Source organism: Sinocyclocheilus anshuiensis, unplaced genomic scaffold, assembly GCF_001515605.1.
Source record: "Sinocyclocheilus anshuiensis isolate Anshui unplaced genomic scaffold, SAMN03320099.WGS_v1.1 scaffold371, whole genome shotgun sequence".
Taxonomy (NCBI): Eukaryota; Metazoa; Chordata; class Actinopteri; order Cypriniformes; family Cyprinidae; genus Sinocyclocheilus; species Sinocyclocheilus anshuiensis.
In genome coordinates, this window is record NW_015549597.1 from 1309210 (window position 1) to 1330624 (window position 21415).

Sequence of the window (21415 nt, forward strand, 5' to 3'; positions counted from 1 at the left end):
ATTTAATTAAGCCGACTGCTGTAGCCTATATCCAGCTTAGGCTGTTTTCCCTAAATTTGTATATTAGCTTGGTAAATCTGTTGGCAATCAAATATTCAATATCGCTACTCGTCATAAGTACTTGGTACATATGTACATTATCAGAGCAGCGGCAGACGTTCAAACTAATATCACGTAACATACGTCTCTATGATGATTGGTTGATATCAGAAGGAGGCTAGCCTCCCTTGCCAGGGTTCTTTTCTCAACACTCCTCAGCGCTGAAAGTGAACACTCGATGGTGATTGGCTAATTTTTTTACCAACGGAGGCACGAGAGCTCACCTCTCCCCCGGCCTCCCCCTCCCCTTCTCTATCATTAGCGGTTGTAATTACATCAGCAGATTCGGCAGATTCGCGATAGAAAAGCGACGCTTTCACGTTATGATATTACAACTGAAATTACAAACAAAAAAATACACATTCTGAGACATGAACTGAAATGAATTGTGAATTTTATTAACATTAAATCGTCGTCCTCCCATTTTCACCTCAAAATTATGGGGAAGCTGTGGCTCCCCTGCCTCCCCCGACGAGCCGCCACTGGTAATTCTACATCAGTACTGAATAATGTACCCAGTAATTTTAGTTTTGATTTATAATACTGACACCTAGTGGCGCGCAAAAGCAAAAGTTTGATGTTGCAAATGCCTACCAACATTCTTCAAAATAACTTCGAGTTCCACTTAAGAAAGTCACACAGGTTTTGAACGCCGCGAGAGGGGAAAATAATGACTACTAATGATATTTAATTTTGGGGTGAAATATCAATTTAAAGCTCTAGTCAGGCACGAGCCACCGGGTTGTGTACAGGTTCTGTTTACAAATCTCACAAACTAAAGACCGTTCGAATTTAGAATCCCCCGCTAAATTAACTCACTGAATTAGTGAAGGCGAGTTTTTTTTGTTTTTTTTAAATAACAATAATAACAATAATACAAAACGATTTCTGGGTGCACAAAACGGTGATATCTGTTTGTGGGAGAACTCTTTTAAAGTACAGTCGGCTACTGTATACAAAATAAACTATTTATTCTATCGAAGACAATATTTGTTTTTAATGTCTTAATTAAAAAATGATGCCCTCTCAAACATAACAGCATGCGCCTTTTTGTTTCTTTAAAGCATTCAAAACAAAGTGCTTTCTACAATAGTAAATAATGCAGACAAAAAGTTCTAGTACAAGCACCTATTACGCAACTGAAAGGTAAAACCATGAGTCCGCCTGACATTCAAAATCATTTTAAATAGCATAAAAGCGTCCTCTAGTGTTTCTGATGGAATTACACGCAGCCTGCTGTAGTTTCTAAAAATAATCACTCGCACGTATACAGTTCAACAGGTCCGATATAGTCCATAAATCCGCTCCCTTTAGTCAAACAAATATATCTTCTTTATATTTAATGACCTCATGCACTCTTTTAAATTATGTCATAGCAACACACCCAGTGTGCTGCTCTGATAGGACTGTGGCACATTGAGCTAAAACATCATAAAAACCCCAGAGTAAACTTATGAGGGGTGTTTCTCGCACAATGAGCTGTCAAATGATTTTATTACTGAATCTGTTGATACTCTAAATGAAATGCGATTAATCTTTTATCTTTATTTGCTCTTCTCTCCTCTAGTCTTTGCCCTCCCAGTCCACTCCAACTTACTCCTGCATGTTGCCTCCTTCTCCTTCTGCCCTCCCCCATCTTTCCCGTAAATTTGACTCCTCATCTTACACCTCTCCCCACCTCCCACCCCCACCCACGGCCAGCCCAAACACAGGTGAGTGCAGTATTGTAACATACTCCACCCTCACACCGCAAATAAATACTCTAAAACACTGCATGAGCAAATAGTGTGTGAATGTGGTTTAGCCCCTTTGTGGTTTCCTTCTGTGTTACAAATAAGTCATCAGAGGTGGCCACGAGTGAAGAACGCACTGGTAAGGCCTTGTGTTTCTTTCAGGATTCTTTCCCGGTGTTTCCGCAGCAGGGCAGACTGCAGTTCAAGGCGGCGATCAGGAGCTGGGACAAGGTCTGGGTCAGTACTGGACGCGACTGCAGTAAAAACACACCTTATCATTATCAGACAAAACCAGCAGAGCTTCAATCAGCAACTTTGAGCAAATTATTTAACAAAACGTGTGTCAGGAAACCCTACTTATTTAGATTATGTACACATCAGGGAAGCAGTCTATGTAAGCCATAATCCTGTGAAAAAAATGTGGACCTCACAAACCTGCACAGATGGAAGAGAAAAGGGACTCCAGCCTTTTTGATCTGCACAGTTATATAGGCCTACTCAGCACCATGCCAGACAATAGCACAAACTAGTCTGGTTAACATTCTCAGCTATTGGAGTTAAAACAGTGCACATCTAAAAAAATTAGCTGAGGCCAACACCTTGCCTCATGTTGATGCAACGAAAAATGTTGTTTAATTGATGTGCCACTTACAATCAATGTGATAAACTGCATGTGACCAAAAATGAGGATGTTTTAAAACTGCTTCTGTAGTTGCCGTTCAAAAGTTTGGGTTTGGTAAGATATTTTAATGTTTCTTATACTTACCAAGGGTGCATTTATTGATTAAAAATACAGTAAATGCTGAAATATTTTTACAATTTAAAATAACCTGTATTATTATTTAAATATGTATTCAATATGTATAGTTTAAAGTATATTAATAAGATTTATTCCTGTGATCGCAACGCTGAATTTTCGGCATCATTACTCCGGTCTTCAGTGTCACATGATCTTTCAGAAATCATTCTAATATGCTGATTTACTGCTCAATAAACATTTCTTATTATCAATATAAAGAACACTTTTGCTGCTTAATATTTTTGTTATAACCCTAACTGTGATACATTTTTTCCCCAGGATTCTTTGATAAACAGAAAGTTCAAAAGAACAGCATTTATTTGAAATACAAATATTTTGTAATGTTACGTCTATACTGTTACTTTTGATCAATTTAATGTGTCCTTGCCGAATAAAAGTATTATTATTATTTAAATCTTACTAACCCCAAACTTTTGAACAGTAATGTAGATTGATGGTGGTATTGAAAATTATAGATTTTGAGAAGTCTGTTATGAGCCTATCAGTTACCAGCCCATCATAATATTGCACTGACGTGGAGAAACCAATGACAATCAAGCTAATACACAAGCTAAGCAGTGACAATCAATCAAGTGCACAAAGTATCAAAACTGAATATTAATTGCTGTAGCCAGTGACAATCAAAATACATTATTGCAAAAGGCTGCAAAGACAATCAAACATACTGACCATGTGTAATATACTGAAGTTAAGTTAATGATTTATTACTGTACATTGTTAAATGGACACTACTGTGATTTGATTATTGCTTTATTTCATCACTCTGTAACATTCATAGGTTTTTTTCCTGTCAGATCCCATGAACTCACTGTAGATTTGTATGTTTGAATGTGTGTGAATATGAAAGAGAGAGTGATAACATTACTGTATTTATCTTTAGAATTGTGAACATTTTAGTGTAAACCCTTTTGTGGAATTACTAAACACTGAAATAAAAATATTACATTGAAAAGAACAACAGTCTGTGTTTTTTTTTTTGTATTCATCATGCAAAGTATTTGTATTAATTCTTGGTGCATATCCCAGAACACTCTTCTATGAATTTTTTTTTTTAATTTCCCCTCATCTTTATCTTTTTCTCTAGAGTAACTGTGAATTGGTTCACTAGCGGCCGTTTGGGTTGTGTTTACTTATTACTGTCACTGAACAGTAGCATTTCCTGCCTGTGTGCTGGTGGATTTCCTGTTTTTGTTACTTACATCACCACACCCATTGAAAATAATGTTCTGACAAAGTTATTCTCACAAGGACTCAGACAGTACAGGAGTTATGAATAACTTTGATGTCATAAGATATTTTCATCTCACATACCAGAACTACAAATATAGAAAATATTGCCACATGGTTATATATTTGTATATAATAACCAAAGATAGATTGAAATGAAACTTGGTTTAACACAATTCCCTGTTTGTCCTTGGCACTTCTTATGGCACTCGAAACTGGAACGGATACACTTAGAGGTCTGACTCTGCCCATATCTGAGATTTATCCTCCAAATTTCCGGTGCACTACTCTTGATGAGTTTAATTAAGGCCGATGTTAACGAGCTGTGGAGACCGGGAGGGCAAAGCACGCAAATTTCTTCGTTTGAGCAGAGGTCACTATAATAGTCACGTCTCTTCTATTCCCATAAGGCCTCGAGTCCCCAATCAGAGCATGTTTATCTAGTCTGTGTGAACATGGGGTCTCCTCCCTCAAACTCATCGCTCCATCTCTACCCCTCCCTCTATCTGTTCATCTCTTGCCCTCTGCACACAGTCTTGGCCTGTGGTTCTCAAGTGGATAAACACATCCTCTGTTTCTCATGCAAACCTCCCTGGAACAGCTGAATGTGACAGATACAAATTCTGATTCATTTTACTATTGTTTAGATATTAACAGGACATTTATGTTTGAGTACAAGTTAAGCTCAGATGACAGCATTTGTGGCATAATGTTGATTACCACAAAAAAAAAACAAATACTACTGTTTAAAACACTTACAAAGAAGGTGAAAGTCAATCTGTAAATGTAAAAATACTCACTGTTTCAAAAGTACAGCATCAAGACAAACAATAAGTTAAAACAATTTTATAGTGTGAAAAAGAGCTTGCTAACCATTTCTGTGCAAAATTATATCCAATTTTATAACATTGTCACCATGAAATGTAATGCTGTAAACCCTAAAACTAAAATTACTGTTAAAAATTATGATTTTAACAACATACATCTCAAATTTAACAGAAAAATTAAGATAAATAAAATTACATTTATAATAAATATAAAAATAGATATAAAATGACAAGCTTCACATTTCTGCTTTTAAATCCCCCCAAAATTGGCCCCATTTACTTCCATTGTAAGCATCTCACCCTAATGTTGATTTTTTAAAAGACAACAAAGGTCAAAATGACTTCTGTGTTAATCAGCATTATGCCATGCATGAATGCTGCTGATTCAGCTTAACTTGTATTGAATCCGGAATATTTCTCCAGCAATTGACAGATCCTTTTCTAATCCAAAATGACTAAAATATTGTGCATATGGCAGGTTGGCCTGATAAACAAAAGTAAAGGTAGTCAGGTACAATTCTAGCACACAGTTTAGGTCACTGTTTTTTGTTTTTTTTTTACTATATAGCAACATAGAAAATACACAATAAGAACAATTCAGATACATTTAATTTTCCTTAATGAACACAACATCTTTTTTTTTCAGAGAGGGGTAGCCATTTTGAACTCTGCACCACATTTAGAGTCCACCAAACTCTCTCTCTCTCTCTCTCTCTCTCTGTCTGTGTGTGTGTGTGTGTGTGTGTGTGTGTGTCTCTGAGAGTTCTTTGCTGGTTTCCTGTCACAGAGGAAGTGCCTCACCCAGCTGTGTTGCTCCCTATTGGCTCACGATCAGGAGAATAGTGATTTCGGGCTGATAAGGTGGCCGAGCAAGGGATAGATAGAGGGAGTGCGGAGCGAAGAGAGGGACAAGCAGTCAGGACAGGTCAGAGGGTAGGCAGGAAGAAGAGAGTGCACAGCTAAATAAAGACAGTCAAGATGAAGAGAGCAAGAGATGGAGGGTGCAGACGTGAGAGCATATCATCTCTGCTAAAGAGGAAATAACTCTGAGGTAAGACATCAGAGCAGATGAAGCTTCAGAGAAGAAAAAGATAGTTGCACGGACAGATATGAATTTACAAGTATAATGAAAACTTTTGAGAGTTTGTCAATTTGGATAATGAAGAATGTTGCTGCTGAGAGGCTTTTGTGGTAACTACAGATTTTATTTTAATTTCTGTACTGATATTTTCTGTAATTTCTTAATGATGAACAACACATTTGAACAATGATGTGACCTTTTAAAATGGTGTAGACTTTCAACGGTACTTAACCCAGAATATTTGCAAACTGATATATTCCTTAATCTCTCATTGCTTTCTCATAAATCTGAATGTCCTCTTGCTCTTTTTTGGTCTCGTCAGCTTGAATTGTTCTCAGCATACTTTGTTTCTTTTGCTAATGACTGACCTTTTCTATCAGTGCTCATCCAAACTTTCTCAACAATTGATTTCATAACATGTTACCGTGTCTCTGTTTCTCTGTCTGACCGTCCATCTCTGTCTCTCCCAATCCTTGTACCAGTGTCTGATTTACAGATGACGCTGGACGGGGTTTGGGGGGGGCTGAGGGAGGACAAATGCTCCCCAACTTTCCTGTCATCAATACCGACAGTAAAGTACCAGTCACCAAATAACTCTTTTCTCAGTGGCTGAGAAATATGTTGGTTTTTGATTGAAAATAAACCCTATTTGGTGAAACACATAACTGAGTGCTTTTATTTTACTTTTTCTTTTACTGAGATTGGTTTGTTTTTTGCATTTATTTTACTTTAGAGTGCATTCAATTCGTCAAATTAGAAATTTGTCTTTAACACCAGCATACAAGACAGAGAGAAGTGAACAGTAAATAAACCCTATAGACAAAAGTAAACACTACAAATATGTATGTTACAAAATAGCAAAGTAGCATCAAAATTAGGAGTAAAATAGCTCTACTTAAAATTGTCGTGCTGAGGACAATTATAGCCAATGGAACACATGATTTATTTTATGAAAGTTTGTTACTGTACCATTTGAACATGCTGCAAGATTGAACCCTGTCCACTGGGAAAATGGCTTCGTCCTATGCTACTCCTCAGTGACATGCGCAGTGCGTACAACTAAACTCGGTCATTCCGTAGGACGGACTAATTGACGCAGTAGAAACCGGTAGGGAAGGTGAAGCTCTGTCGGTATCGACAGTGGAGTATCAATAACATCGATATGAATCACAGCTTCAGGTCTTATTTGATTCGCCGTGAGATCTGACCTACATCTGAACTCTCAGAAACATCAGACACAGTGACTCTTAACTCGTCTGAAGTTTGACACAGTTCGCGGCTGAGTCGCGCGTACTGTATCTGTTTTGATACAGCTTTCAATAATAGTGACTTTGTCGATGCGTTTGGTTGTGTTCAGTTTTAACACGTCGCGACTCAGCTGATTCCTTCGGACGTCGAGGTGACATTATTTACCAGGTATGAACTTTTGTAAGACAGGTATTTTCTGGTGATGTTTGATTTCAACCAAGACATTCTGTTGTTATCCTGACAGTCATGTATGACTGTGAATATTTACTTGAATTCAGGTGTAAATGGTGGCATGATACAGTCAGAAAAAGAATATCACGAATTGTTCATATATGTCAAGAGTGTGGCAGAAGAGTGTGGCAGAATTTGTTTATAAGATTGTAAACAATCTTATAAACAAATTTTTCCCTTTTTGTATCTTAGTAATTAGTTTCAATCAGTCATTCATTTATGCGTTCAGTGCTACCAACTTGATATTTCACTGACACACACAACCCACATCTCTAACCACATCTGTAATGAACTTTGTAGGTGTCTATTTTGTCTGTTAATAACTTTACTATGGGCTACTAACCAACCTAGTAGCCTATAGTAAAGTTTCCTACAGGCAAACTAGACATCTACAGAGTTAGTTACTGATCTAGGGTTTAAGTCTTTACATGTAGAAAGCCACTGAAATAGAGCCTTGGTGTACAACTGAAAACATACAACAAGGGTTGAGTCCCTACATGTGCTCAGTGTGTAAAAACAAAAGCAGGGAGCCACAGGAGACTTCGAAATGTTTGACTTTCTATGCTTGTTTCACTTGACAGGTAAAATAAAAGGACATTGTTTTTCACTTGTCATTAACATATAAAATGTTATTGCAGCCTGGTCAGGAATGTGTCACTCTGACAGTTTTGCAATGAGGTAAATTCCTCTTCTGATCTAGAGTACGTATGAATGTATTGTGAGTGATAAACGTGCCACTACAGCAGAAGCTGGGTGATGATGTTTTCTCGCTTCTGCTGTGAAATCCACACTTGCATGACTTAGCTGGAAACTGGTTAGAATTTTGTTTGTGTTTAAATATTTTTAGCCTTTTATGGTATTATGTAAACATGTACTAATAGTCTTTAGACCGCCTCTTATTTTACATTTTAGTACAATTATGGGTATATTTAATAATTCAAGTAATCACATAATATAGTATTTAATTATTCCACACATAAAGTCCAAAGTAGCATAGTAGTTTAATATATTAAGTAGAGCTCATTTTCTACCATAATATGTGTGCCATAAAAACTGTCAGGGTCTAGACTCTAGTCTCATACAAGTAGGGTAAGGAGGGAAAGATGAACAGGTCAAGTAACAAACACATGAAAACATGTCATGTGTTTTGAGTTGTGAAACTGCCTTGTTCTGCTAAAGATAAAAGCCAATGCATACCCACAGTGGAATTTACAAGTTCTGATGAGTCGTAATAACCTGTAAAGTAGAGGAGTGAGTTATAAGCAAAATGCTCACAGTGAATGAGAAGAATTATTGGAATGATAAAATGCTTTACAAGAATTGTCATTGCTGTTCTGATGACAGTTGTCTGATATTAGGCTTATATACCATACACACACACACACACACACACACACACACACACACACACACACACAAACACACACACACACATAAATACACTGATATGTATGATGTACTAATATATATTACCATGAAGACACAAAGTCTTGTTTTCTTATAAATTAAACAAAATTAAGAACAAATATCTGCCAGTGGGCTATGAAAACTTGTTTTCCCTTTCAATTAAGTAGATTTTTCTGAGCCCATTGGCAGATATTTGTACTTTTTTAATTATAAACTCACTTCATTTTGGTCAGTTTCTTGGTCATTTTCCTTTCCCAGTGTATCTTGATTTAAGAATCTTTGAAGTGTTGCTAATAAAGCTCATTTATGCTCCATAGACATTTACATTTAGAGAACATATTAAATAAAATATTGATAAATTCCAAGTTTAATCCTGTAATCAGGCATCATATCTGCCAAGTGGGGTGCTTTTGTCCATGACATGTATATTTTGCGTTATTATGCAATCAAACAGAAAACTGTTATTACTTGTCTTCAGTGATCATTTTTTTAATGTTAATGCATTTCCACCAAATGTTATCGAAAACCCTACTTAGAGGGCAGTATATATAGATAAATGTTGTTGTCATGTTTGAAATATTTGTGAAAGGCTATAAATGACGTAGATAAATATAATGCCTGAGGTAAACAGACTGGAACTTCCAGCTCTCGTTCTGTGTCTTTATGTTTGAGTGAGAAATAGCTCATGTGTCTGTAGTTGTACTTTCACTTCCTTCATGTACCCACTATGAATTGAAGTACTGTTGAGGTAACTCACTTCTCTTTCGATTGGATGGATTATTGGTTGTCTTTTAATGCACAATTCTTCACTGAACATTACACATACAAAGTGTACTTTGACCTCCAATTAATCGTTTGTCTTGACAGAGAGACGAGGCTCTGGTTTTTATGTTTGAGTGAGAAATAGCTCATAAGTATGTGTCTGTAGTTGTACTTTCACTTCCTTCATGTACCCACTATGAATTTAAGTACTGTTGAGGTAACTCACTTCTCTTTCGATTGGATGGATTATTGGTTGTATTTTAATGCACAATTCTTCACTGAACATTACACATACAAAGTGTACTTTGACCTCCAATTAATCGTTTGTCTTGACAGAGAGACGAGGCTCTGGTTTAGGTTTTTACTTGTGGAAAGAACATTGGAATTCTTGAGTGGTGTTTTGTATTGTTGCATAATATGAAAGTGTGCTCACATTTTAAAAAGTTTTAGTTCTCTCTCTGTCTCAGCGATGGCAGACGTAGTGGTCAGGCCTGCTTCCCCCTCACCCTCCATCTCCCTCCTGGAGATCAAAGCAGAGGCACGGTTGGTGCTGAAGTCTTTTCTGCGTCACTCTCTCTCGATTCCTCCTGGGGAGCGCCCTGGAAGGATAGGAGGAGAATACAAGGACCCAAACAAATACAGGTGACACAAATCATTCAAACTGATACAGAATTAAACACTGTAATGGCACAAAATAAAACAACTCATTTTGTAAGTATGACTGAACATCACAGACATAAACAAGACAATTATATACTTCTTATAAGCAAACACCAGAGATTATAATAATAATTATTATAATAATCTATCTGACCTGTCTCTGAAGTGTATTTTTTGGACTCTTTCTTTTTTCTCTATCACATATTTTAGTAATCATCATAAATTATATATTATTTGAAAGCTTAAAACCTCAGAATTCATCCTGTGAAACCCATTTTTAAATCGGACATTGCTTTACCATGGAAATGGTACTTTAAATTCTTTTAGCCGTGTCCTCCCCTTAGTAGGTGGAGTCAAGTGTCATATTACAAAATGTATTACGGTCTTTTAGAATCAAATGTTTTTATAATCTTGACAAAATACATATATTTGGAAAGGTCTGAGTCTCAAGATTCCATATTCGGTGGTTATTTTTTGATAGAAGTAATATTGACAGAGAAATTTAGACCTTTGTGACAGAAAAATGCATCAACAAAAATTCTACAGAGTTTGGATGGCACCCGGTGGCTGTTTGTGGTATAACGTCCCCTAACTAAATAAAATCTCACAGGAACCTCCATTTTTTTATATCAACCTCATATTTGGAACATAACTTATTTAGACATAAAGCTTTAATTTTATATCAATTTTGGATTCAAAAATATTTTGTAAAATATTTACTTTATATAAAATAAAAATTGGTACAGTGCATTTTCTTTAAAGTAGACTTCTATAACTTTTTGATACTTTAATATTTTGAAGTGATTCCACTTCTGCAGTAATCTGCAGATTATCTTCTTAAAAAGGAGTCCAACCTTAGGTCTGTATTCCAAAGTTTTCATGAATTATAATAATTTAAGTTTGGATAGTGCACTTTCACGTCTGTTCAAAAATGGGGGGTGGCACTTAAGGGGTTAATTGCTTTTTGGCTTTGAATTCCTTTTAAATTATTCACAATATATTTTATTTGATTCTATCCTATTTTCAAAAGAATAGTGGAAGCTGGAATAGTGCCAGATGAATCATCTTTTCATCTGTCAATCATTAATGATGATTTGAATATATAAACTGTTGCTAACCTCACTACTGTGACAGTTTCTCAAGGATCCTTGCTACTAACTTCATTTATTCAATAGTCCAGGGGAACTTTTAGTGGTCAAGTCATCTAATCTTGGACCACAACGATTCTGTTATCCTTAAATATATAAACATGCAAATTGGGGTAATTTACCCCAAAAATGAAAATTCTATCATAAATAATTCTCCCTCAAGTTGTTCTAATCTTGTACTGAACACAAAAGAAGATATTTTGAAGAATGCTGGTAACCAAAAGGTTGCTGGTCCTCATTTACATCCATAGTATGAAAAAATACTTTGGAAGTCAATGGGGACTACAAACTCATGCAGGTTTGGAACAACTTGAGGGTGAGTAAATTATGACAGAATTTTAGTTACTGGGTGAACTATCCTTTAAAAGAAAATGTACCTCTTCAAAAACGTTGAATAAAAAGTATGACCCATCTTTCTCTTTTTAGTGCCTCAAAAAAAGACAAAATAAAGAAAGATGCAAATGGATGGGACTCCTTGGATGAGGAGATCAGTGCCGCAGAGGAAAAGAAACATGGAATTAAAAATGTAATAAAAAGAAGACTGAGATCCCGTTCATCTATGATCCGCCGTGCTAAGAAAGACGGCAGTTCTGACCTGACTCCAAACAACACCCTGGAGAAGCAGAGTCAGCCGGGCCAGTCTGACAAGCCATCAACAAATGGAACACACAGTTTACCCAGAAAAACAGAGGTAAAATCACAAACCTAAGGCCTTTTTTATAATGCAAAGCAACAGTGAGTGTTTTTTGTCAAATAATATGTAATTTGCTCATTTTATGTAGCTTCAGAAAAACTTGCATTGCAAATGAATTTGATAATCAATTCAAAACCTTAAAAGTGCATTTTTTAAATGAATGGTAGGCTCCTACACTTTCAGCTTTACACTTCGGCTTGTGCTCATGCTGGTAGTGTGTAACCTCTTAATATTGGCACTAAAATAAATAAGCATTGCCTAACATGCAGTGTGAAACAAGCAAACACTGTTGACTATATCTGTAGAGGCCAAAATTGGCTCTTGTTTCATCTGGTGCATGAACTTCAAAGCTAATTCAAAACTTTTACGGGTTCTGTATTGCAAATTTACTGACCAGCCAAGGAGCCAAAATGCATTCATTTTTAGCTTCTTTCTTAACAGTATGTGCATTAACATTGCTCTTCAGAACTACTTGTTAATGAGACATTTTCTTTTAGGAAGAGATATTCACACCATCCTCTGCGTCTGAAGAGGAAGGTGACAAAAAATCAGGGGACAAAAATAAGAAAAAGAAGAAAAAACTGAAAATATCTGATCTATTCAAAAAAGTGTCATTCAAAAGAGAAGAGCCTCGTCCTCAGCGCCCAGCCTCTCTGCCTTTCAAAGGTGCTACAGATGTTTCACAACCTGAGGATCATCCTGTTTCACCATGTAAGTTTCAGATGTAAAAGTATTTCTTTAACTTGTTTTATGGATATAGAAGTTGAGACACAGGAGGCACTGTTAAGAATGTTTTAGATTGTCTTATTATACTGTTTTTTGAAAGAAGTCTCTTATGCTCACCAAGGCTGCATTTATTTGATTCAAAATACAGTAAAAAACAGCAATATTGTGAAATGTTATTAGAGCATAAAGTAACTGTTTTCTATTTGACTATATTTTAAAAAGTAATTTATTCCTGTGATTGTAAAGCAGAAATTTCTTCAGTCTTCAGTGTCACATGATCCTTCTGAAATCATTTTAATATGCTGATTTTCTGCTCAAGACACATTTCTTAATATTATAAATGCAAAACTGTTGTGCAGTTTTTTTTTCATGATACTTTGCTAAATAGAAATTTCAAAACAACAGCATTTATTGAAAATCTAAATATTTTGTAACATTTAAAAAAGTCTTTACTGTCACTTCAGTTTATTGCATTCTTGCTGAATAAAATCTGAAATCTTACCGACTCCAAACGTTAGAATGATTGTGTGTGTATGGACTCTGCATGTGATATGATGTGATATGTTTTATCTCAGCTCATCCACCTGAGTTTTATGACGGTGTGGCAGAAACTCTGGACAGAATCGCACAGAAACACAGTGTGAAAAAGAAATCCCCTGTTAAACCAGAGCCTGCGCCAAGTACACTCAAAGGTACATGTAAAACCATAAACCAGACTTGTTTATGACCTGTTGGTTTTCAATTTGATCTTAATGTGTGCAGTAGATGCATTGTCAGTCAGTACCAAAGCAAGAGCAGTTGAATATTAAACAGACCTGTTGTCTTAGGTACAGAAATTCATGTTCAGTCCTTTAACAATAGCTTATTGTTATAATGGGTTGATGGTCCAGCTGATGTTTTTTGACTTCTATTGTTGGGATATTATGTTACACTTCTTCTTTTCATCGTAGACAATGGCAAAGAGGCTGTGGTTCAACAACTAGTTCAGATATTAACTTCAGAGGGGGATGCCATAAACGAGAAGGTAGTGATCCCTACACTGTACAAAATGATCATGAATTTAACGGTAAAAGACTGTAAAAATGCTACAGTAAAAACCTGTTAAATGGTTAACGGTAAATTCCCCTATTATATACGGTGAAAAACTGTATTGGACATTACATGTATTGGACATAAATTTTATGGTAGTATACCGTTTTTGGAAGTGAAAAAGACTAATTTACAGTGAATAACCGTAAATTGACATTCCCAGAATTCCCTGCGTTACATTTCAAATTTGATGTTTTTTTGTTGAAATAACTATGTTTCTTCTTAGTTTTTTCTTATCAGTTTTGTATATTAGGGTTGTGTGTTACACCTAATGTTGTTAAATGAATGTTTATTGCATTATTTCAGTTACATGTGCGTTATCATGATGGTGTTTAGCATTTGCGTAAATGACACTGCACCTTCTATATATGTTATTATTTAAAAGCTGCTTGTGATGGGCTTTGTTCATCATATGACTTTCTCATCACCTCCTGCATTTGGTGGTTATCAGTGTATTACAAAGGTACAAAACAGATTTCAGTACTTCAATAGGTTGGTATATTAACATTATATCAGTTAATGAAATTGCGGTATTTAACTGTAAATTTAAGTTAAAACCTAAAACGTTGCTACTGTATTTTTTACGGTAAAATTCCGGCAACCACAGCTGCCGTTTTTTTACCGTAAAGTTTACGGAATTTTTTTTACAGTGCAAGTTTGCCAGTCTTACTGAGATATAGAGTAATCTTGGCTTCTCATCATAAAGGTTTTCTGACATAAGCAGTGTTTTGATTGTTCATGGTTATTTTTAGTGAATTACTTTGTGTTTATCATTGTTAATGTTGTAGATAAACGTCAACCCCTTCCTGCGGTCCACCCTCACACGCCTCTCCTACCCATCCTTTGCCAAACTCCTTGACACGTATGCCAGTCAGAGTGAAGAGCCCCCCGCTCCGGCTCCGGCTCCGGCTCCGGTCAGCCCTACACTGCGGCGTCTCGCCATCACCATGGATGTGTCTCGACGAGTGGTCACGGCCACTGGAGTTCAGCGTCTGACAGGGTATGCTGAGCGCTACATGGAGAGCTTTGCACCATGGGTGAGGAGTCACGGAGGATGGGTGAGCAGTCTACTTTTAGCATTTTCCTCAGTCTCTAGGATATTCTGTGTTTTGTATTTGTTACTTTCCTCCAGAAGTGGGCAGAGTTGTTAAGTAAACTGTTTTTTGGGTTTTCATTCACAGGGGAACATTGCACAATTAGATGAGGTTCTGGAGTGTGATTGACCTCTGTTCATTATGAACTCTGGATCATGTAGCATGACCTCTGTGAGGAAAGGAAGAACAAGAACCAGCCAACTGGGCAATTGACACTACTTGATTATATGGTTTTTGTGCTGATGTATTTATTTTCTTGTCATTTGGATGTTTTGAAAAAATGTTTATGTGACTTTTATACCAAAATACATTATTTCAATAATCTACTGTTGTATTGCATCCTTATTTAGTTGTAATGACCTTAACAGACATTAATATAGTACAGTACAATTAGTTTAGTATAACAAATCATCTGATTTTCATTTAAAAGAAATTAACTTTTGATCACAAGTTCATTGCAAGCAGTTATAAGGGTATTTAACAAAGAGTGCAATAATACTAGGATTTACTTTTCCACCTGCTGTATACATTCACTATATTAATTTAATCATCTTTTCTTAAGCACAAATTAATTATTTAGGCATTTACCTGGTCAATTCATTTATCTGAAATTCATCTGAGCTTCTTCCTAAATGCAACGGCATAATTTATGTGCACATGCATATCACGTACAGTATCTCTAATAGGCAAGCCCATTTAAACATTTATTACATATTCGGAATTATGTTTTAAAGAGCCCCTGGCACAATGGGGTGAAGGTAAGGTCATTCCATGTATTTTTCTACACGTAGGATTTGGCAGTACATCAGCATGGAGAACACCAAAGCAAGAATCTGGAGGGAGAAAATGCAGTCGCATTATAGTGCATGCAGCAATTGTATAATAAGCAGACTCTGAGAAACATGAGTTTCAAAGTACCTGAACGATTCCAATGCAAACTCCAAACCCAAGCACTGAGGTGATGTTAGCCAGAAGCCAGTCTTTGGCCTTCTCATAGCACGGCTAAAACATAAAATTAAGAATAATCAGGTTCAGTCAGCTGGTCATTATGACAAAATAAATTCTGACTTGACAATCAGGGTCTCTTATCACACTAAAACAGTTTATTTTGCAATAAATATTGGATGGAAGTACATTATCTTTGCTTATTATTAATTATTTATGATTTATTCCTGAATTTTCAGCAGCCGTTACTTCAGTCTTCAGTGTAACGTAATCCTTCAAAAATCATTCTAATATGCTGATTTGGAACGAATCAAGTATTTCAAGGAGACGTATAACAAAGAGCATTACCAGATGTATGTAGGGTTTGTTCTTGCTTTCATTTTACGTTAAGCATATGGTTGCAATTACCAATAGTTGGTGGGATTTAGGAATGTGTGGTACTTAGCTGACCCTGTGACCCCAGAAATGATCTGACCTCTTCCCAGTGATGGCAGCGTTCAGTATTATCTCTGCAGCAGGAGTCAGGAGGTTTGCCACTGGACGTTTTGTTGTGCCAGTCGGTGTGGTTGCTCACACCACAGCACTTGAACTGAAGGAAACAGAATCCATGATTCACGCTGAAGAATCTCAGCCTTCATATTTGTGACTGTTATAAATTCAACTCACAATTCTCTGCATGTTGTCCCAGGATTTTTTTAGCCCCTCATTTGTGAGATAGTCTTTCATTCCCTCTCTTAGGTCATCCTTGGCTTTCTTGTCCAACTAAATGGGTAAAACAGAGAGAGAAGCGGATAAACAGGAAGTTGAAGGCAAAGTGTTTTCCTGAAAGGAAAGGCTGAAATATTTGCAAGGCTCAGCCGTTAGTCCCTCACCTCTTCATGATACACACTCAAAACCAAAATCAGTGCCACTTCTGTCAGGACTAGAAACAAGAGGATCACAAAAAACTGAAAGAACCAGAAAGAACTATTAGACCACATGAATGACAATAGTATATATTTAAAATAAACAGACATGGTGTATTCTGACAGTATGCCCATTTAGCAAAGAAAAATCACAAATGAAATCTTTTTAATATCTCAGTTGTTTCTCTTAGGCAGCGATGAGATTAAACACAGAGCATTTAGAAACTTTTGCTTCTGTTTCTAAGATTTTTCTCCTGAAAAAAAAAAAAGCCCTATTTTGCTCACATATGTCTCCTCAGAAGAGATCTCAACAACGTATCATTTTGGGCTCAGATTTGTCAAGATCAATGACATTCTTCGATTAAAATATGAGATCAAATATTTCTTATCAAATACACTAGTCCAAAGTATCTGAACTATGCTATAGACACCAGTTTAATAGTTCTGTACTATAACTGCCTCTCATTTGTTTTTATTCATATGTCCTCTTAGGAGAAACACAAGAGATAAAGATGATACTTGAATGAACATCTTTATATACAAAATAAATAAATAGATCGACATGAAATTTCAATTAACTATGCACATTGTATATCACATAAACATACTAAAGGTGGCTTTTGAAAGAAGTCTTTTATGCTCCGGAAGGCTGCATTAACTGATCAAAAATACAGTAAAAACAATAAAGTGATCAAATATTATCACAATTGAAAATACTATTTTCTATTTCCATATATTTTAAAATGTAATTTATTCCTGTGATGGCAAAGCTGGTTTTTGTTTCTTAACTCCAGTCTTCAGTGTCACCTGATCCTTCAGAAATCAGAAACATCTGAGATGAAGATGATACTTGAATGAATGTCGTCCTCTGGGCATTTTTGCACACATCTATTTTACTGATGTCAGTAAGGATCCAGGTATCTCACCGTCATCAATAGACACTTCTGCTCTTTCAGAGCACCAAGGCATCCGAGGAACCCTGTTACCATGGTGACGCCTCCAGCAACAAGCAGTAGGTTGGCCGCGGAGAGTGAAGGGAAGGACAGTGGTAGAGATGAAAACTCTGACTGTGTAAAGGCGAGCCACACCCCAACACCAAATAAACCACATCCTCCCAACTGCACAAACAAGCACAGGTAAAAAAAATAACGGCGCATCATCATCATGTTCAGAGAAGTCACTTCCCATCAGTGTAAAGCAGTTTAGGTTGTTCTGAGGGACAATTGTAGACAATTGTAAAGACTTTAATTGACTAATAGGCTACTTAATTGCATGTGCTTGCATATTTTATACATGTTAAACAGTTAAGGCTGGAATACATTACATGACTTTAAAATTCTGAACAGATTTTAAAACGCTATATACTTGCTACATTTTTAGAGAAAAGAATGGGACCCTCAGCATTACACACTAAAGGAGTGAGCATCACACCTTACCAGACTTTCAAGTCATTCCAAACACAATAAACTTAAGCAGAAACATGTGCCTCGTTGCCAGGAGACGAATGACAAATGGAACAATATGAGTTCTAAAATATCAACCTGGATAGAATTATAGTCTTAAGCTAGACATGTGATTTCTGTGAAAACTGTCAACTCTAATATCCAAAATCTGCAGACTGGCTATGACTTTAGTCAAATGTAAATCAGGGATGAAATCTTAAAGTTGTTGTGTACAGTTCCACCCTTTAGTTTAGTTTGTGGCTAAGAGGCGTTCCCTGGCTGTTTTCTGCAAACGTTACATCAGCAGGTGTCGACAAGTGACGTTTTTTTTAAGTGAGTCAATGAACCGATTCGCAGAGTGAATGATTCAATAATTCAATCCACAGCGGTCATTCAGGAAAGCCACTACTGTCTGTTGTTCAGAGATGCTAACAGTTGATAGCCTACTGTTTGGACTTTGTTGGCAATAAGTAGATGGAGCAACAAAGTACTTGTGTAAGTATTAAAGGGATAGTTCACCCAAAAAAGAAAATTCTGTCATTAATTACTCGTTACTTGAAGCATGCATGTGCGTTCCTCTTGTAAACAAGAGGCAGTGCATGCGTGTTCTATGTCAGCAGCCCCACAAACATATCGTGAATGGCTGTGGACTGACCCGAAAGAGAAGAAATTGTTGATTAAAGTCATTATTTTTGTTTTCTTTGAGCACAAAAAGTATTTTCGTATTTTCATAAAATGACGGTTGAACCACTGATGTTACATATGGACTATTTTAACAATGTCCTTATGTTTCTGTGCCTTGATCGTGGTAGGACCCTTGCTGTCTATGGAGGGTTAGAAAGCTTTCGGATTTCATCAGTAATATCTTAATTATGTTCCAAAGATGAAAGAAGGTCTTACGGGTTTAGAACGACATGAGGGTGAGTAATTAATGACAGAGTTTTTGGTGAACTAACTTAGTGTTTACTGAACTGGGGCTGTATTAACTTCCTTGACTGAAACTTCCTATCTTAATTCAAGATTGGAAACGTTTTGTTTCCTAAGTGAAATTACCATGGTTACCAAACAGAATATCTAAGTTAATATATTTCTGTAATAGAGCCCCTGTTGTTTAAAAGCAATAACACAACCTTGTGTGTTTGAATAGCCTCATGTCATTAAGAACTATGGTTTGAGTTCAAGAAACTCTTACAGGTTCGATCAATGGTGATGTTCTACTGAATATGGTTCCACAATCTGCTAAAATGATATTTGACATAAGAGAAAAGTAGAACTAACCCAGAAGATGAGGTTGAAAATAAACATGAGGTACTTCACACAGCAGAGGCAACCTCGTGACACAGACATTCTGCATGAAAGAAGAAAGACAGGAATAGAGTCACCAAATGACGATAAACATATTGTGTGTGCTTTTAACGTGTGTAAACTTTCACACTCTCCTGAACTGTAGCATGGAGAGGAAGTGCTGTTTCCAGACAGGAAGAAACCACCCTTGTGTTGTACTGCTGATAGCATTAACTATAAAGCTATTATTATTAAAGCTATTATCCATGTCTGAAACATGTACTCATGTAGGGCCTCACTTATACATTAAACTCAATGAATTTTGTGGATTTTAATAATATGTTTCACTTCATTTTCCATGAGCGAAAGGCAACAATCATGTTGGTGGTTATTTTGCCCTTTTTGTTCAACAAAATGCGGTTCACATGTGACAACGGAGTATATTATGGGCCAAAATGTAAACATATAAGCCTCCTCAAAGTTAGGCAGCACATGGATTTATGACCTGATTTCAGTGGTATGTCAGTAATGGTTCTGGAAATTGGCACCATATGTATTTGTGAATTAAAATGCGTTCTTTAAAAATGAGAACACAGAAACCTAATCCTACATTTAGTTTTCTTGTCATTAGAACTGCTTAAAGAAGAGGGGAATTAGCCACAATTGTTTTCTTTCTTTTTTTCAGCCCATTTTTTTTTATCAGTTCTACAAGTCCATAAAATATATTTTTTCTGACTAAATATCAAACACAAAATATCCTATAAGTAAATATCTGGGTTTCATAAACACATGATATTGAATAAAATTTGTCATTGTTTTCTATGGTACAATTCAGCACTGATCAAGTGGTTCATAAACAGTACACAAATCCTTATTTTTAATATTGCAAAATTTATATTAAACATGAAGCAAAGATAGTCACTTTACCTTGATTTAGATGGAGACAGAAAAAGTGACTGACTGGCAATTGAAGAGTTTCTATGAACAGAGTTGAGTTTTCACTTTGTCCTGAATCCAAAGCTTCCTGTATTGTCTTTTTCTTTCGTACTGATGAAGTTCATGAGATCTTGCTGTATTTATTCATAGATCAAAATTATCCACATTGCAGATGTGATTCCTCCAGTTCTTTTGGTTGTTAATGACTCTCATAAGGTGCAAAAAACCATAAAGGCTGATGAACTTGAAATATTGGTCTCGCAGTTTTGTAGGTTACAGAATTCTTCATAAGCTTTTCATTCTTTGTTGTTTAATTCCTTCAGACTCTTATCATTTCTCTCCCGGATTTCTCTTAAGGTTCCAAAATATATTTTCTTTTTTATGTAACAAACAATGTCAAAGTATTTGTTTGCTTGTTAGTGTGTTCCCTCAACCCTAATTACTAATTGCAGGTTCTCCTTGGCTTTCTATCTTTTCTATCAACTATTTTCCTCCCTCTCTTGTTCCAAATAACTTCCAGATGTAGTTATCAGCCCTCCCCTCTCACTCGTTCCCTCTCTCCTCCCCCTGCTGGTCTCCAGAGAATCCATTGAATGCTGAATTGTTTCATTCAAATTTTTTTAATTTCATGTAAATGTCAATCAGTATTAATCACAGTTGAGTGAAATTTGCAGTGAGAATATTTGTCGGAAATCTTGTTGTGAGCTCCATCTGGTGGTCATTTGGAATATAATTTTATTTAGTTGAATATGCTGTATTTTGATAATTTCAAGAACGTGAAATGTAACCCATTTCGTTAGATGAAAATGATTTTCTGTTTGCTGCAATGAGATTTTAAACAATAACTATAGCAATGTCGCTGTGTTAGGTACCTCACACTATGTGCTACAATGTCAGAAATCCCCAAGGAAGTATCTTAAAGGGGTCATATGATGCATTGCAATTTCAATTTTTCCTTTCTCTTTGGAGTGTTACAAGCTCTTGGTGCATAAAGAAGATCTGTAAAGTTGCAAAGACTAAAGTCTCAAATCCAAAGAGATATTCTTTATAAAAGTTA

General features: G+C 36.1%; 3 protein-coding genes across 4 annotated transcripts in view; 2 read left to right on the plus strand and 1 right to left on the minus strand.

Moving 5' to 3' along the window:
* The window catches only part of LOC107658497 (paired box protein Pax-6-like), a 7658-nt gene extending 5115 nt beyond the window's left edge, over positions 1 to 2543 (plus strand). For both annotated transcript variants that reach the window (XM_016447079.1, XM_016447078.1), the window contains exons 7-8: positions 1667 to 1811; positions 1995 to 2543. In XM_016447079.1, the coding sequence (XP_016302565.1) occupies positions 1667 to 1811; positions 1995 to 2095 (246 nt within the window). In that variant the 3' untranslated portion in view covers positions 2096 to 2543. The remainder of the gene's footprint in view (positions 1 to 1666; positions 1812 to 1994) is intronic.
* Positions 2544 to 6814: 4271 nt separating this feature from the next.
* On the plus strand, positions 6815 to 15170 carry LOC107658496 (cylicin-1-like). Its single transcript, XM_016447077.1, has 8 exons — positions 6815 to 7203; positions 9903 to 10077; positions 11670 to 11934; positions 12435 to 12648; positions 13239 to 13355; positions 13614 to 13687; positions 14541 to 14810; positions 14934 to 15170. The coding sequence occupies exons 2-8, from the start codon at positions 9905 to 9907 to the stop codon at positions 14973 to 14975; spliced, it is 1155 nt and encodes a 384-aa protein (XP_016302563.1). The 5' UTR covers positions 6815 to 7203; positions 9903 to 9904; the 3' UTR covers positions 14976 to 15170.
* Positions 15171 to 15282: 112 nt separating this feature from the next.
* LOC107658498 (tetraspanin-4-like) lies at positions 15283 to 20917 on the minus strand. The gene is made up of 8 exons (XM_016447080.1): positions 20350 to 20917; positions 19417 to 19486; positions 17623 to 17814; positions 16664 to 16738; positions 16458 to 16553; positions 16267 to 16380; positions 15765 to 15848; positions 15283 to 15679 (listed from the first exon to the last, which is right to left on the minus strand). Exons 2-8 carry the CDS (start codon positions 19483 to 19485, stop codon positions 15611 to 15613), a joined length of 699 nt encoding a protein of 232 aa, XP_016302566.1. The 5' UTR covers position 19486; positions 20350 to 20917; the 3' UTR covers positions 15283 to 15610.
* Between the last annotated feature and the right edge of the window lie 498 nt (positions 20918 to 21415).

What these genes read in the sequence shown, in the direction of transcription:
- LOC107658496 (XM_016447077.1), top strand. Translation starts at nt 9,905, where the DNA reads ATGGCAGACGTAGTGGTCAGGCCTGCTTCCCCCTCACCCTCCATCTCC. An exon ending in AAGGACCCAAACAAATACAG is followed by an intron (nt 10,078 to 11,669) that starts GTGACACAAATC and finishes TTCTCTTTTTAG; the next exon opens with TGCCTCAAAAAAAGACAAAA. An exon ending in GGGATGCCATAAACGAGAAG is followed by an intron (nt 13,688 to 14,540) that starts GTAGTGATCCCT and finishes TTAATGTTGTAG; the next exon opens with ATAAACGTCAACCCCTTCCT.
- LOC107658498 (XM_016447080.1), bottom strand. Translation starts at nt 19,485, where the DNA reads ATGTCTGTGTCACGAGGTTGCCTCTGCTGTGTGAAGTACCTCATGTTT. An exon ending in TGAGTGTGTATCATGAAGAG is followed by an intron (nt 16,554 to 16,663) that starts GTGAGGGACTAA and finishes TTACCCATTTAG; the next exon opens with TTGGACAAGAAAGCCAAGGA. An exon ending in GCTGCCATCACTGGGAAGAG is followed by an intron (nt 15,849 to 16,266) that starts GTCAGATCATTT and finishes TTTATGTTTTAG; the next exon opens with CCGTGCTATGAGAAGGCCAA.